Source organism: Lygodium microphyllum, chromosome 3 (genome assembly GCF_053477565.2).
Source record: "Lygodium microphyllum isolate KBCC chromosome 3, Lygodium_microphyllum_v1.1.10, whole genome shotgun sequence".
Lineage (NCBI taxonomy): Eukaryota > Viridiplantae > Streptophyta > Polypodiopsida > Schizaeales > Lygodiaceae > Lygodium > Lygodium microphyllum.
This window is the reverse complement of record NC_141137.1, coordinates 145,637,652-145,653,285: the sequence shown is the minus strand read 5'-3', so window position 1 is coordinate 145,653,285 and position 15,634 is coordinate 145,637,652. Positions and strand designations below refer to the sequence as shown.

General features: G+C 43.3%; 1 protein-coding gene across 6 annotated transcripts in view; it reads left to right on the top strand.

Annotated features, from left to right (window-relative positions):
• Window positions 1–15,634, top strand: part of LOC148038996 (ubiquitin-like domain-containing protein CIP73) — a 94,585-nt gene that overhangs the window by 64,373 nt on the left and 14,578 nt on the right. For 5 of the 6 annotated variants that reach the window (XR_015690358.1, XM_087674858.1, XM_087674857.1 and 2 more), the window contains 5 exons: window positions 100–553; window positions 655–789; window positions 882–1,057; window positions 1,141–1,335; window positions 1,427–1,954. Coding sequence is in view for 5 of the 6 variants with exons in the window: in XM_087674858.1 (XP_087530984.1) it covers window positions 100–553; window positions 655–789; window positions 882–1,057; window positions 1,141–1,335; window positions 1,427–1,954 (1,488 nt within the window). In the remaining variant the exon portion in view is untranslated. The remainder of the gene's footprint in view (window positions 1–99; window positions 554–654; window positions 790–881; window positions 1,058–1,140; window positions 1,336–1,426; window positions 1,955–15,634) is intronic. The other variant, XM_087674859.1, reaches the window with a different exon arrangement.

Genomic DNA, 15,634 nt, shown 5'->3' with positions numbered 1-15,634 from the left:
AGTTTCAAGTTGCAATTGGCATACCATTGGCTACGGGCTGAGCCCTTTATACGCCCTGTGTTGCTGGTTTGTGTTGACTGGTCCAGTTTGATATTTCAGCTAGGTGGTGGACTTGATACATTGACTGGTACACCAATGGGGTCTGAGAATAATAATGTATCTCAGAGGATTCGTATACACACAAATACTGATAATATAGGGACTATGCCCTTTATCCTATCATCTGAAGTGTCACAGCTGGAAGATGATTCTTTAACAGCTGGGAATAGGAGGGAAGAAGTGGATCCACAGAATGATGTTCCTGAAGCTCATAACCGAGATGTGAATGAGGACCTCACTTCATTACTCCATCAGGTTTCAGGATCTGTGCAAGGGCATATGCTGCTTAGCGAGCATGGTTCTATAAGAGTGCTGCCAGCAAGGACACTTGTAGCTGCAGTACCTGCTGCTTTTCGTCCTCGGTCTTTTTCGGAAGGTGCTGGTACAGGCTTGGGATTATTGAACCCCCTTCTTGCTAGGTTTCATCCATCTGAATTGTCCTCCCAGCAGTCAGGTTTTGTGAAGTTCCAATTTTTTGAGTAAAGCTTCATTGGTTTGGTCAGAGAATTGGCAATTATTTTATCCATGTCCATGTTTACCATGTTTACATTGCAGCAGAGGGCATGGTGCAAGGTCAACAATGTGAGAGCCAATTGAACATTGAACAAGCTCTTCCTTCCCGTTCTGGCTTATCAAGGGAGCATGAGCGAGTGACAGTCACTGTTTTGCAGGACACAAGTTCCGGGCTGAGTGAGGAGTTTAAATCCTTTACTACTAGAAAATAAGCTTATGGCTGTTACATGTGATCTATAGGGCCTAATGCTTGAATATTGTAAAATCAGGTCTTGATACAGGCAACAGGCTGAGGTCCACCGATGGTACTTCTATTGACAATCATTGCCCTAATATGACTGCATCCCAAAATTCTGTACTGGAAGATTTTATAGGCCCATTGGTACATGCAAGAGAAGGTTCAGAAACTGGATGTGGGAGTTCAGATTTACATAAAACAGAGCAGGTATGGAATATCTTGTGGTTATGTTTTTCGAGGAATGCTTTCTGCTGTTCATAAATCTGCTTTTAACAAGTGGCTTAGCACAGAATGTGGATAAAGAAACTCAGCTGGAGCTCAAATGCAGTGGAGACAGAGGCAAGGGGACAATGTACACCACCTCTAAGAGTACTGTATTCATCAAAGATGACACTGGCATTTCTACCAACCATATGAGAACCTTACCAACTGATGGAGTTTCAATGGAATTAAGTTGTGGTGGAACTCCTTGCTCTTCCTCTCGAGTAAGAACTTACCGACATTTGGCAGTGTAAATGGTCGAAAATCAAAAGGTTCTTTCATGGTGGATGCTAATATTTATGTGCAATTATGCAGAAAAGGGGGATGGATCATGATGATGAACAAGTCCCTATGAAAATGCACTGTTTACGGCAAGAGAAGCCAGTAGAGGATTGTCCTTACAGAAAGGATGAAGAAACTGTAACATCTGTAGGGGGAACTGTACTCAAAGATTTTCTTTCTACCCTTGCTTATCAAAGAGATGAAGAAAGCAATGCCAATCTAGATGCAGAGCATTTTCCTCAGGACTTGTCACTTGTTCTTGAAAATACCTCAGATTGCTCGATTGCTGAAAGTTCCTTGCAGGTAAAGCAAGCACCATCTGAAGAGTTAAAAAGACTTGACAGCAAACATTGCATCCTTCAAAATCTTAATAGCTTGGGAGCTGGTAATTCTAGTGAAAACTCCCAGCAGATTTTCTCTCAGGCATTGCAGTCCAGCAGAACTAATCTTACCTCCAAAGATGTTGGAAGACCACTGTATTGTGACCAGAGTACAAATGATCAAAGTGTGGACTACGCAGCTTTCTCATCTACAGAGATTGGTATAGCGACACAGATTCAGGTAATCCTGACTACCATGTAGTACATAAGTGATGCTAACCAGTTATTGCCTAAGTAAGCTACAAATTGCCAGGATTAACCATACAGAACAGGAAAATAGAAAAGGAACCTACTCTTTCTGTTTGAAATTGATAGAAAGTCTGTATGTTCCAGCTTTTCTAATAAGCCTTGAATTGGAATATGCAAGACTCATGAGCATGTTGAGGTTGCTTTATCATGCCAGCAACCCCAATCCAACAGCACACAAGTACAGTACCTCCCTTCTCTATTGTCCCCCCTCTCCCTGCTCCTGAAAAAACACAGAAGTGTTGCAGTGAGACATCTTGATTGCCTCTTGTGAGGCATGACCAAGTAATCTATCACATGGGGAAAACCTTATTCCAACCCCAGATAAATATCAAGGATGTATCTTATGATATAATTCATGACTTCAAGATGTTTGTCTGAATGCTATGACCAAAATTAGGGTGTGAAACAATGTTTCAAAGTTGTAGATGCCGATCACCAGGCATCGAGGTGGAGCTGCATTGCTTCTTGTATAATGATACTTACGTGATACAAATAAGGCCAGGTAGGCATGATCTACCCCTAATCCGATTATCTGACATGATACTATAATCTATTAATCCAGATGGTCTTGAGTTCGATTCCTATACCTATACAGTTGTCTAGTAATAGAAATAAAAAGGGGAGATTTGGACCTGGGTCTGTGGGTCGACAAAAGAAATGGCGTATTACTACGGTAGCTTCTTGATTGATTGATTCATCGACTGGTTGAGAGAGAGAGAGAGAGAGAGAGCAGTGTCTCTTTCATTTTATGCAATGGACTGGTCTTTGGCACATTTGGCGGACTGATAACACTTTCATTTTTGACTTGGCCTCAGGCATCCATGGTCATATAGGTCATGTGCGAGGATTGTTTTCATAACAGAACATAAAAGGAATTTGTATCCTTTCTATTGTTTAGTATACTTAATTATAATATTTGTTTCCTTTGCACTTACTAGATATAAAGAAACGCACACTAGAGGTGACCATTGATGAGTGCTCATAGGTTATGGTGGACCCATGTAGTGGGTTAAAGAAAAGATAGTACACACTTTCACCTATATGACTGGATTGGGTGCCTGTGACCGGAACTGAAACATATTAGGGTCAAGCTTGCATGTAGAAAAGGTTTATGCCTTGAAGTGTGGTCTAGGTTTGCCAGAAGAACCTAATACCATCAACAAGATGGCATGCTCGTGAAATGTGCTCTATTAGAGCTTTGGGCTCGATTTTCATCCCAACACTAGTACCTTACAATTAGAAGTTCGTTCATTTTTAGCCCTTGCATTGAGTACTTAGGTATATAATTTATTGAAATCCCAATGGAAGATTTGAGTGCTATCCTTCAAGCCATTTAAATCCTTAAAGAGAAGAATCAATATATTCGTGAGCAACCTCCTCTGGAACTAGAAAGAGTTGAGAAGCCCAAAGAATCCAAGGAAAGAGGTCCATGTGCATCAAGGCGACAAAGCCATGTAAAGATATGCTAGGATTTGTATAAAGAAAACTCAAAAGGTACGAAAATAGTTGAAATACTAACTCAGACAAGAATACAATAAACACAAACCCTAAATGAAAAAACACAAACACAAATAGAGGCGAAAGAGGGCTTTGAAGTGAATGAATCAATGCTGTAAATGAATGAGAGAATATATAAAATGCTTAAGGGTATAAACGCAAAAACACAAACACAAATAGAGGCGAAAAAGGACTCTAAAGTGAATGAATCAATGTTGTAAATGAATGAGAGAATGTATAAAATGCTCAAGGGTAGAGTTGTCCAATAGCTGTGGCTCTCGTGGGAGCGGAGCTGTGGGAGGTGTTGATGTATATTATCCACTAGAGATGGATTCGGAGTGCAGTAAGCATTGGTTAGAACAAAGGCTAATGAAGAAAAGTGATAAAAACACAAAAGAAACTTGTTGCAGATGCAAATGCAAATTGGACCAATGGTAGAAATGGAAGGGTAGCAGGTTGGAAACGAGAACACAATAATCTTTAGTGTTGGAATTGGTAAATATACATATTACAATATAACTGTTTGAGAATGATGATAGCTGAACAGTAGGGGAGTAATTGAAGAAATTCAAGATGTGTCACGCTGATCCAAGAGGATGGAGGAGCAAAGGAGGGCTCAAGCACATTTGGTCAACTATGCATTGATGGGAAAGTTGGAGAAAGTACAAGAGCCTAGTAGCTTTGAAGAAGCTATGTAAGATCCAAAGTGAATGGAAGCTATATGGGTGGAATATGATCCCATCATATCTAATCACACTTGGGACCTTGTAGATCGTCTAAAAAATTACAAAGGTAATAGGCACCAAGTGGATCTACAATGCTAAGTACAAGGTTGATGGGACATTGGAAACGTGCAAGGCATGACATGTGGGAGATGGGACATTGGATAAGTACAAGACACGACTTGTAGCAAAGGGATTTGCACAAATAGAAGATTTTGACCACAAATATACTTTTGCTCCTATAGCTAGATTGACTACTATCTTTGCCATTCTAGCCCTTGCTACTTGGCGCGGGTGGTCATTGATGCAAATGGATGTTGAATCAACCTTCTTAAATGGATCTCTAAGAAGGAGAAAGTGTATGTGGAACAACCACTTGGTTTTGTAGCTCTAGGTACTGAAGACAAAGTTGGGAGAATCCACAATCCACTGTATGGGCTGAAATAAGCCCCACATGCTTGAAATGGTGGATTGATAGGTATTTGATAAGCATTTGATAATCATTCATCTCTCTCTCTCTCTCTCTCTCTCTCTCTCTAAATCCTTCATCTCAAATTCAACCTTGAGAACACCCTTTACATTGTCAATCTTTGTCTCAGTATCATCCACAATGATCAAATTATCCACATATATAGTTATGACCACAATACTTGCATTACTCTTACATACATAGAGTGAGTGATCAACTTGTGCTTTGCGAAATGATACCACTCCCTAGGTGCCTGTTTCAAGCCATAAAGGCTTTTCTTCAATTTGCACATTAGGTGCTCCTTGCCAGGTTCTGCAAAACCCTTAGGCTGCTCCATATAAATCTCATCATGCAAGTCCCCATGTAAGAAAGCCGTCTTGACATCCATCTAGTATTAATCCAAGTCAAGGTGAGCAACCAAAGCCAAGACTAAGCGCAAGGTGGTCATCTTAACCACAGGAGAAAAGTCCTCATCAAAGTCCACACCATGCTTCTACTTAAAACCCTTTGCTACCAATCTAGCCTTGTATGTCGACTTGGGGTGTCCAGGGGTACTTTTCAGCTTGTACACCCACTTGCATGGCAAAGCCTTCTTGCCTGTAGGCAAGGAAACCAAATCCCAAGTTTCATTCTTATGCAAGGAGTCTATCTCAGATTGCATAGCCCTCTCCCAGGAGGGACTGTCACCCCTGCGCATAGCCTCATCATAAGTGAAAGGCTCTCCTGCATCTGTAACCAAGGCTTAATGCATCGAGGGCTGAAATCTATCAGGTGGACGTCTGTCTCTAGTAGACCGTCTCACGGCAGGCTCTGCTAACTGCCCAGTTGCCTGTCCAACATCCTGACCATGAGCATCTGTTGCAGCTGTAGGTTGTCCAACTGGCTGTGCGGGAGCTCTCGGCTCCTCTTGAAATATGACCCTCCGGATCTCAACAACTCTCTCAAGCTACCTATGCATCTTGTCTTCATGGAGGACTACATCATGACTGTGGATAACTTTCCGCGCGTGCGGATCCCAGAGATGGTAACCCATCTCGCCTGTATCCCCATAACCAAGGAAATGCATTTAACTCTCTTGGGATCCAGCTTACTTCTCTTGTCCCTAGGCACATGGCAAAATGCCTCACATCCAAAGACATGGAGATGGGCATAAGAGGGGGGTTTTCCAGTCCATACCTCCTCTGCAATCTGAAAATCCAAACCACTAGAAGGTGATTTGTTTATGACATGTACAGCTGTACTAATTGCCTCAGTCCAAAAGCTCTGTGGTAGGCCTGCATGGCTAGGCCTACTACGTATACGCTCCTGGATGGTTCTATTCATCCGCTCAGCCAAACCATTTTGGGGGGGGTGTAGGGGGCGGTCAACTGGCGCTTAATACCCCTCTCATCACATAACTGCTCAAAAGCACGTGAGACATACTCACCTCCATTATCTGTCCTTAGGCATTTTAGCCTATACCCAGACTGGTTCTCAACCAATGCAAGCCATCTCTGAAACACAGCCAAGACATCGGATTTCAGCTTAATGGGATAAGCCCAAACTTTCCGTGAAAAATCATCTATGAACGTAACAAAATACTTTGCATCACCCATAGACTGACAAGGCATGGGTCCACAGACATCCGAATGTACCAATGCCAAGGGCTCACTGATGCGTGGCCTATCAGACTTTTTATGCGTAGACCTAGTCTGCTTGCCATATAGACAATACTCACATGAATCAAAACATGCATAATCAAGGGGCGGTAAGTACTGCAAACCAAAAAGCATTTTCATTCTCTTCAAAGACATATGGCCCAAACGGGCATGCCAAAGAGATACATGTGGGATAGAACCCACAGACAAAACATGATCAAGTGAAGAAGCTGATACAATCAAGGGATAGAGGCTGTCAGCCTTGGCATCTCACACAATCACAAGTCTGTCACGAGTGATCTTTCATGCAGAGTCTCCAAAACATACATGATATCATGCGTCATCAAGCTGTCTAGCTGACATGAGATTGCGTGTCAAAGCAGGTACATGACGTACATCCTGCATAACAAAACTGCTGCTAGAAGAAAACTGCAGCCTAACATCACCAATGCCCACAATATCAAGAGAGCTGTCATCACCCAAGCGCACAGAACCCGAAACAGTACAGTATGAATGAAACCACTCTCGGTAAGGTGTCACATGAAAGGACGCACCTGAGTACAAGAGCCAACACTATGCATACATAGAGTGTATCTCTGTCATCTGCGAAGCACTAGAAGAAGCTGCTAGGATATAATCATCATCATCAACATGCTCAGGCTGCATAACATTGATCTCTTCAATTTTAACACTGGACTTTGCAGGTACTATGCTGCGATCAGAAGACTTATCCTGCACTTTGTCTTTCCCCTTATCTTTGCGCCTTTCATTGCGCAATTCATGGCATTGTGGCCTAATATGGTCCTTTTTTCCACAATGGTGACAAGTAACATCTGCATTCCTACCACGGGATTTGCTATGTAACTTCCCACGAGACTTGGACCGAGATTTCTGAGAATCTCGTCCACGGCCACTACCACTGCCATGCTTTCCATATCCATCATTCCTGCCTCTAACTATCAGAGCATGAGACACACGAGAGGCATCCAAATTCTTACGGTTAACCTCTTCCTGCAGAAGAGCACTCTCAACATTAGATAATTTCAAGGTAGCATAGAGGCACATAATGCAGTGCGGAATACATCCGATGACTCATTAAGAATACCAAGCAAGAAAAGAGGAGTGACATCCTCTGCAAAAGTGATGTCCTGCAAAGTCAAGTTCTTGAGTATAGCATGGAACTGGCTCAAGTGAGCAGACATAGTCACATTCTTATTCATGCTCAAATCCATAAGCTGCTTTAGCCAATACATTTGACTCGCTGGACTTTTCTTGTCATAGAGGTTTTTTATATTTTTCCACAACTGTCATGCACTTTGTTCTTTCTCAAAGACATTATAGTGAAGTTGTTCTGTGAGAGACAATACAATAGTGGACTTGCATAACTCATCAAGCTCAAGCGATTCCTCATCTGGCATAGCTGCAGGCGGATGCTTGCTTAACCTCAAAGGTTTGATCTGCGATTTCTGCACCACCTGCCAAATCTGGCTCTTCCAATAAGAGTAGTTCGTACCATCAAGCTTAGTGATGTTGAAAATAGCATGATCAGTGGACGAACTCGCCATAATGCAGGCTTGAAGATTGTAGACAGTTCAAAACTGCTTGCTGTTTACTGCAGAAAATGACAAAAAAATCACAAAAATAAAGGAAAAATGGCAAGGAAAGTGGAACCAAAGTTGTTGCCCACCAAGTACTAGTGAAAGTACATTTCAGAGTGTTTCAGCATGAAAAATCCATGTCAGTCCATACATATATGCTTGCTGTAATAAATTTCAGATTTCAGTAAAAGAGAGCTAACAGTGCCAAAATCGGATCCCAAGGCAATTATATATTGCCAAGACCAAAGCCGGCATCATGCGGGCATAGCATAAGCATATGACGGTCAATAAGCATGAATCCAACACCCAAGTATGTCATACAAATATCTGCCAATGAGTAGGCACACCCCCCAGGCAACGGGGCAAAGTGTTCCTGCCACTACCAAAACTTGACACAAGTAGGTGTTAGTTCACAAAGATACGAATCCAAAACTGATACTTAGCTCATAAGCATACAGTGAACCAAGACATATGATGTATCATCCCAAAAGGTAAGAAGTTCCAAAGTCTCAAGTGTCTGTATAACTGCTCAATAGCATGTAACGGCTCAATGCATAAAAGTATTGCCTGCTCAATGTCTGATAAGCATTCAAGAATGCCCCCACTGGCACAAAAGTCGTATATACGAGCTCAAGAGCTCAAGCCAAGGCAAGACACAGTGCCAATGACATAAGTCCAAGACAATACATCAATAGTACATCCCGAACATGTAGGCAGTAGAGCATCCGTATGTAGCATCCATAAGCATGTAAGACATCAAATACATCCCAATCCAAACTCTGACAAGCCAACCCAAGACTACTCCTGATAATCTAGAATGCATCCAAGGTGGAGCTTCAATGAGCACTCAAGCTCAACGTATGCATAGGATAATCAACGGTAACATGAGGATCAAGCCGTAGGCAATGGGTATGCATAAACCCAAGAAGCATCACTATCAAAGTATATACCAATGTCAATAAGTGCGGGCTGAAATAAGTTCAAGCTTCCAAAAGCATCCTGATTCAATGACAAGCTCAAAGTCGTCCCTCGATGATCAATACATCGTAGCATAACCCAAGACATACATCTGGAGCCTATAGGCATATGTCAAAGCATGAAAGATAGCTTCAGCCCAAGAGTATTCAGCATGCATTTATTGTTATAAATTGTGTATTTCCAGCCTCAAAATCAGGCCAAAATCATAGCATTACATGTAGCTTCAATCCCCCAATTAATCGGGATGCAATAGGCATCAAACCGGTTATGTAGTCATGTCCAAACAAGCATAGGCATACAAATACATGCTGTCTCAGACCTGAAATTTGTTGCAGAAGATTTTGTCATCAGAATTTGGCAAATCCGACATCACCATCGCGTCCGGAGAATGCCAAAACCTCAACTTAGACTCTTATCTTGCCTGAATCGGGTTCTGATTGCCCGAGATATGACAAAAAGAGTGATTTTTGGGCCAGATTTTGAAACAGGCGCAAAAAAAACGTGAGCTGGCTGGGGGGGTTTGCTGTCCCACATGTCAACAATGGGGCCCAAAGGGGGCACAAATGAGGGCCAAAGAAGGTTTACACCAAGCCTCAGCAAGCCTTTTTAGGCTGGAAGCAAGATCCAGGTGAAGGAAGCTCCAAGAGGTGTGAGTTATGGCTGTCCACAACTTATTTACAGCCTGTGAGACCTGAGAACTGAAGTAAACCCTGAAGAAAATGATCAAATACCTTTGATGTAATGCCCCGAAGGTGCCCAACAATGCCGGGAAGGTGCTCGGGAAGCCGGGGAGTGACAGGAGCTCGAAGGAGTCAGATATGGCTGTTGGGAAGGAGACCCAATGCAAGTAGGGATTCCATGGGATGCTGAGAATGCCACGAACCAAGCTCAAGAGTCGGAAAGCAAAGCTCTGATACCAGTTGAAAGGGAGCGACGGATCAAAGGTTGGACTCCAGAGCTATGGCGGGAGAGTAAGAGCAAGAAAGGGAGAGACTAGAAATGGGAACTCCAACAGTCACAATGTGTGACCGGGCCTTCCTTTATTCAAATTGTTACTAAAAGAATAAAGAATAAAGTGACGGTGACGGGCGCTCGCCACCTGCAGTGTGCAGTGGCGGTGACTGTCAGTGTAGTAATACACGGGCGGCTAGGCGGCGGCGCCTTTACCCCCAACAGGTTTTCTTAACATCCATTTGATGCATAATCCAATCTTTTGATACAACCATTTTGCTATGATAGCCCTTTTAGTGGTCATTTTAGCCATTGGAGCAAAGGTCTTCTCATAATCAAAACCATGAGTCTACGCATATCCATTGGGAACTACCTATGTCTCATAGTGCTCAATAGATCGATCTAACTTATGCTTGATCTTGTAAATCCATTTGAAGCCAATAGCTTTCTTGCCTTCCGATAGGACACTAACTCCCATGTATCATTAGCTGTAAGTGCAACCATTTCTTCATCCATAGCATGATCCCAACACTCATTACTGCATTCTTAAAACAAGTGGGTTTCACATCCTGCACAACCTTAGTTGTGTATGCATAGTGATGAGGTACATAGCTATCATATGTTAATGGCCGCGTTAGCTTTCTCACTCTATTTGAGTTGCATGGACCACGATCACTATCAAGTGCTTTAGTATCCTCTTGGGCCTTCTGTACACCAAGTGTTTCAATAGATCAAATTCTAAATTCCTCATGGAAGCTTTGCTCAAAGCCATCTGAATCAACATCAATATGAGAGAAACCTGATGATACATCCATCACAATAGGTGAGTCCCCAACCTTCTCTTTACATTTCCTTCACATTTGTGATGTACTTGGTGGTATAACTTGTGACCACAATTTGCTAGTCCAAGGTTTATCAACATAACCATGACAAGGAATTTCTTGTGGTCCACTCAACGTCTATGATTGTTGACTTGTTTTCTGCACAGGCACACTCTCATGCTCATCAATCCCAATTGTATTCTGTACATTACTGTACCAGCTACTTATTTAATAAGAAACATCATCCTTGCTAACTCTCAGCTCTCGTGTAATAGGGTTTTTTTTTCGCAAATAAAGTGTGGCTAGTTATATTACTTCAGAAAAAAACCCCGAATACAAGGAAGTGCTCATGCTCAATAGACTAGTTGGAGCTGATGCAGAGTCACAAATATATTAAGTGTACAAGTCTCTCAGGGCGGTCTAGGGGGGATGGGGGCAAGAAGCCATGGAGGGGGGGAGGGGTTATCGCCATTTGGGGTTGCGTGCTTGCATCACGAAAAACAGGTCCTGGCCACCCCAAGTGCGCATGAAATGAAAATGGAGCTCCTGACGAGCTTGAGACTTGCCCTACACCTGGTCCCATCGTCCGTGGAGGGAGTGGATGATGGAGGTCCAGAGCTCTGCTAAGGTCGCATGTACTGAAAGTTTCTCTCTACCAAAAACCTCCTAACACTGCACCTTCCAGACATGCCATCCAGTAAGACTCCCTATGATCTCCCATACCTCAGAGCGATTTGTTGTAGGCTCCAGTACCTGGCGGATGGGTAGAGCCTCCAAATCGACCACTGCGCACGACCCTGCCTCAAGAATGAATATCGTGTTGTGCATCTCAGCCTCATACAGAAGGTGACGGCCTTGGCCGATTGCCTACCAGCAGAAAGCTCCCCATGAGATACATCCAAGGTTGGGTGCTATACGGTGGAGGATGCAGCATGCTTCTCTCCACACGAGTTGCGTCACCTCACACGACCAGAGGCGGTGCTTTGGAGTTTCTAGAGGCTGCTGTGTGCAACGTTTATAACCTCCCTCCTCTTGCATTTGGGCTAGCCAACTTCCCACCGCCAGGCCTCCATGTGCCACCAGCCATAAGAAATACGATATCCTTCTTGGCCTCCAGCTATGCCATAGGCGGCGCCAAAAGGTCCATCGAAAAGTCTCCGTGATGCTGTGCTCCGCCCAGAACTTGCTATGTGATAGCGTCCAATCCATGTTCTCCTGTATCAGTACGTGTTTGCCAATCGTGGCTGTGAACTCTAGGAACCTCGATGGCTTCTTGACGACTGCAGTGCTGGCCATAGCCACTCTCTCGGATCCCACTCCAACTCATCAAGTGGCATGCCCTCCCAAATCCAGAGGTGCCACTCCCTGAGCTCCGCCTAGAAGATATAAGGATCTAGGCGCCATGTCTTCCCTTGAAGGCCAACTACCCGAATCCTCCTCCATGAAATGACAGCTATCTCCTTATCTTGCTGCTCTTTGTCAAGGGTCAGATGCCCCTCTTGCACGGTGAAGAAAGTCCCATGTGGAGCATCGCCCACTCTACCTTCCACCTGTAGGGGGATACGTGTTGGTGAATACCGGAATCCTCCTCCATGAAATGACAGCTATCTCCTTATCTTGCTGCTCTTTGTCAAGGGTCGGATGCCCCTCCTCCTACACGGTGAAGAAAGTCCCATGTGGAGCATCGCCCACTCTACCTTCCACCTGTAGGGGGATACATGTTGGTGAATACCTAGCGGCCTATATCTCCCCGGGCTCTACCGGCTCTCATATCAGGGGGACAAGCCACTCCTGAGATATTGCTGCGTCTATCTCCGTTTCCCTCAACTCAACTCTCTGGCAGCCTGATGCTTGCTGCAGTACCTCCTCGTCCACCATCCTGTACACCCCCCGCCATGTCCTGATGGTACGAGCCGGGCTAGCCTCCCAACCAGCCCACTGGATGTAGGGGCACTCGCTAATCTGTACCCCATTCCGATCTCTGACCTGAGGGTTCCAGATCACCGGTCGGCGGTCTATCTCCTCCTGGTAGCTTGGGGAGCTTTGAATTAGGGCCTTACGGAGTCCCTGCCACACACGAAGTAGGCTGCGGAGGAAGGGGGATCTGGGGGGGTGATTTGTGCCATCGTGAAGATCCATCTCAGGGACGGCCTCCAATCACCGCCAAGCCTCAGTCTACAATCCTGGAGACCCTCCTATAGTAGGACCTTCCAAGGTGAAGGAGCCTGTGATGCCTCCGTGGGGGGTGGGTGTGCAGGCCTGTGGTCCTGCTAGGTGGGGCGGGGAGGGGAGGGATGGCGTGGTGTCGGCAAAGCCGCCTTAGCTCTGAACGTGTGCACTCTGTTGCCAGATGCCTAAAGTCATGGTAACATAGACACAATGACTTGCTACTTGAAGGAGTGTCCACCTGCCAGAATCTCTAGAAATAGTGATATATTCTTTCTCTTTCACTGCCACCCATACCTTTGGGACTCTTGCGGTTGTCACTACGCCTCTGCGAAAGAGGCGGGAAGGACAGTGCCGAAGAGCCGTCCAAAGTCTTCCACAAGCTGGCGATACTGTATTGCCAGTTTGGGGAAGAGTAGGGTGACTGAGTGTCTAAGGAAACTGTTGTGGAGCGCAAACGCCTCCACTATGAAGCCACTGTAATAGGGAACCATATGGATGACCCCCCTCGTGGAGGCATAGGGTGAGCTAGCTAGTACCTCACGTGCTGCGTTTGTTGAGGTGAGTCGTACCATGAAGATCCCTTGACCCATTAGAACTGCTTCCACTATCTGCACTGTGCCGATATGCAACGTGAAGTGAAGCCAATCCCGAAGCTGGGTCTTGGATGGGGAGTGTCCTACCACCTAACCAAAGATCGTTGTTTCTTTAAGCTCCAGCTCTATGGCGCGGATGACTAAGAGCTGTTCCTTAGATAGGATGATGTACAAGGTGTTTGAATGGGGGGAAAGTATGATGGCGGGGGTGGAGTGGAACACATGTGGCGGCAGGAGCGTCACTCACTACAATCATTTTAATCTATATTTCGTGTAATAGGGTTATAACATCTGTATCGCTTGTGCTCCAAAGAATATCCAACAAATAGACATTTCTTTGCTTTGGGATTCAATTTATTGCACAAGTCATCATGAATATGCACATAAGCAATACTTCCAAATACTTTCATATGGGATAGTTGGCTTCTACGTGTAAACTTCTCTTCATATGTCATATTATGTACAGTAGCAGTGGGTGTCTTGTTCATAATATATACAATAGCAGCAATTGCTTCAACCCAATAGTAATGAGGTGAGTTTCTTTCTGACATCAATGTATGAGCCACCTTTGCAATATGCTTTTTTTTTCGCTCAGTAGCTCTATTTTGTTAAGAGTATATCTACATGTATACTGTCTTTTTCTCAATCAAGGCCTCAAAGCTTTTAAAGTCAGTGAACACCTCACTTTTCTCGTGCTTAAAGTAAACCCATACTTTCGGGTATGATCATCAATGAAGGAAACATAATACTTATAACCACTCAAAGTTGCAGTCTTTGTAGGACCCCACACATCAGAATGTAGTAATTCAAGTGGCTTTTTGCATACATGCTTTTCATGTGGAAACACATGCCTTGGTTGCTTTCCATGTTGACATGCTTCATATACTTTGTGTATCCTAGCAACTCTTAACTTCGACAAGCCATCCATAATCTATTTTAATTGTATGTCTTTTAGCTGTTGCACATTCACATGACCAATTTTATTACGTCATTTTTCAATACCAACCGCAATACCTGAATCTTGTATAAACATGAGAACATCCATTTCAGGTAGATTTACATCAAGATTAAACAATTTGCCAACACGTTTTTCTTTTGTAATCAACCGGCAATCATGTTTTAGATTTTCTATATAACAATCATCAGATGTGAATCGAACATGCAATCCTTATTTTACCATTTGATCAACATAAATTAAGTTTTTGGTATTATTTGACACATGTAGCACATCAACCAAGTACTAAGTTTTGCTATTCTGCATACTCAAAGGATCATTTGGAATATGAGTAACGGGATGAGTTGTATCATCTCTTGTCTCCATATAGCTTGAAGACTCTTGACTGTACATATGGTAACTGGGAAACACGTTTTGTTGGTATTGAAACGTGAAACATTGAATTGTTTTAGTGAAGTACCAAATATCTCTAGTGAAACAGCTGATTGAAACCAGATTTTTAAATTGGGAAAAAAATCATTTTTCTTTTTCTTTGGGAGTTTTTAGATACTCTGCATACAGGATAGACATAGTTTGTTGATATGAAAGGATTCATCTTCTATAAATATGTAAGTTTCAATTGATTATTTATAAAAAAAACTATCTCACATATATTATTCAATTGTTTCACTTTGCGTTTCGATTGGGACTTGCCCAAAGGCGAAACGTTTTGGGGGTGAAACACAACATTTCAAGGGATATTTTGGGGGTGAAACGTTTGGTGGTTACTTGGATTGCACATCTCTTTAAATCACTCTTGATGAGAAGTCATGTGGTTAGAGGTACTTAAATCTACATACTATATATTATTCTACTGGATGCATAGTTATCTTGTTGCATTTTTCCATTTCTAATTTCAGCCTTCTTTTTGAAGCAATTTTTAGAAATGTGGCCTTTCTGATGACAATGTTAGTACACTCTGTTATCACCAGAATTCTGTTGCTTATTAGATTCAACAACTCGTTCCCTTTGGCTCCTCCTTTCTTGGGACTGTCCTTCTCTATTTTGTTGTGCATCATAACCTTGACCATGACCGCCATCTTGGCCTCTGCCACGACCTCTATCTCTACTAGTAGAGTAAAATACCTGTTCAGACTTGCTTTTACTCTGAGAAGCAAAGGAATCCAAGCCAAGGTTCTTTTCCTCAAGTATCACCATAAAAATCAAGTCTGCAAAATTAGGG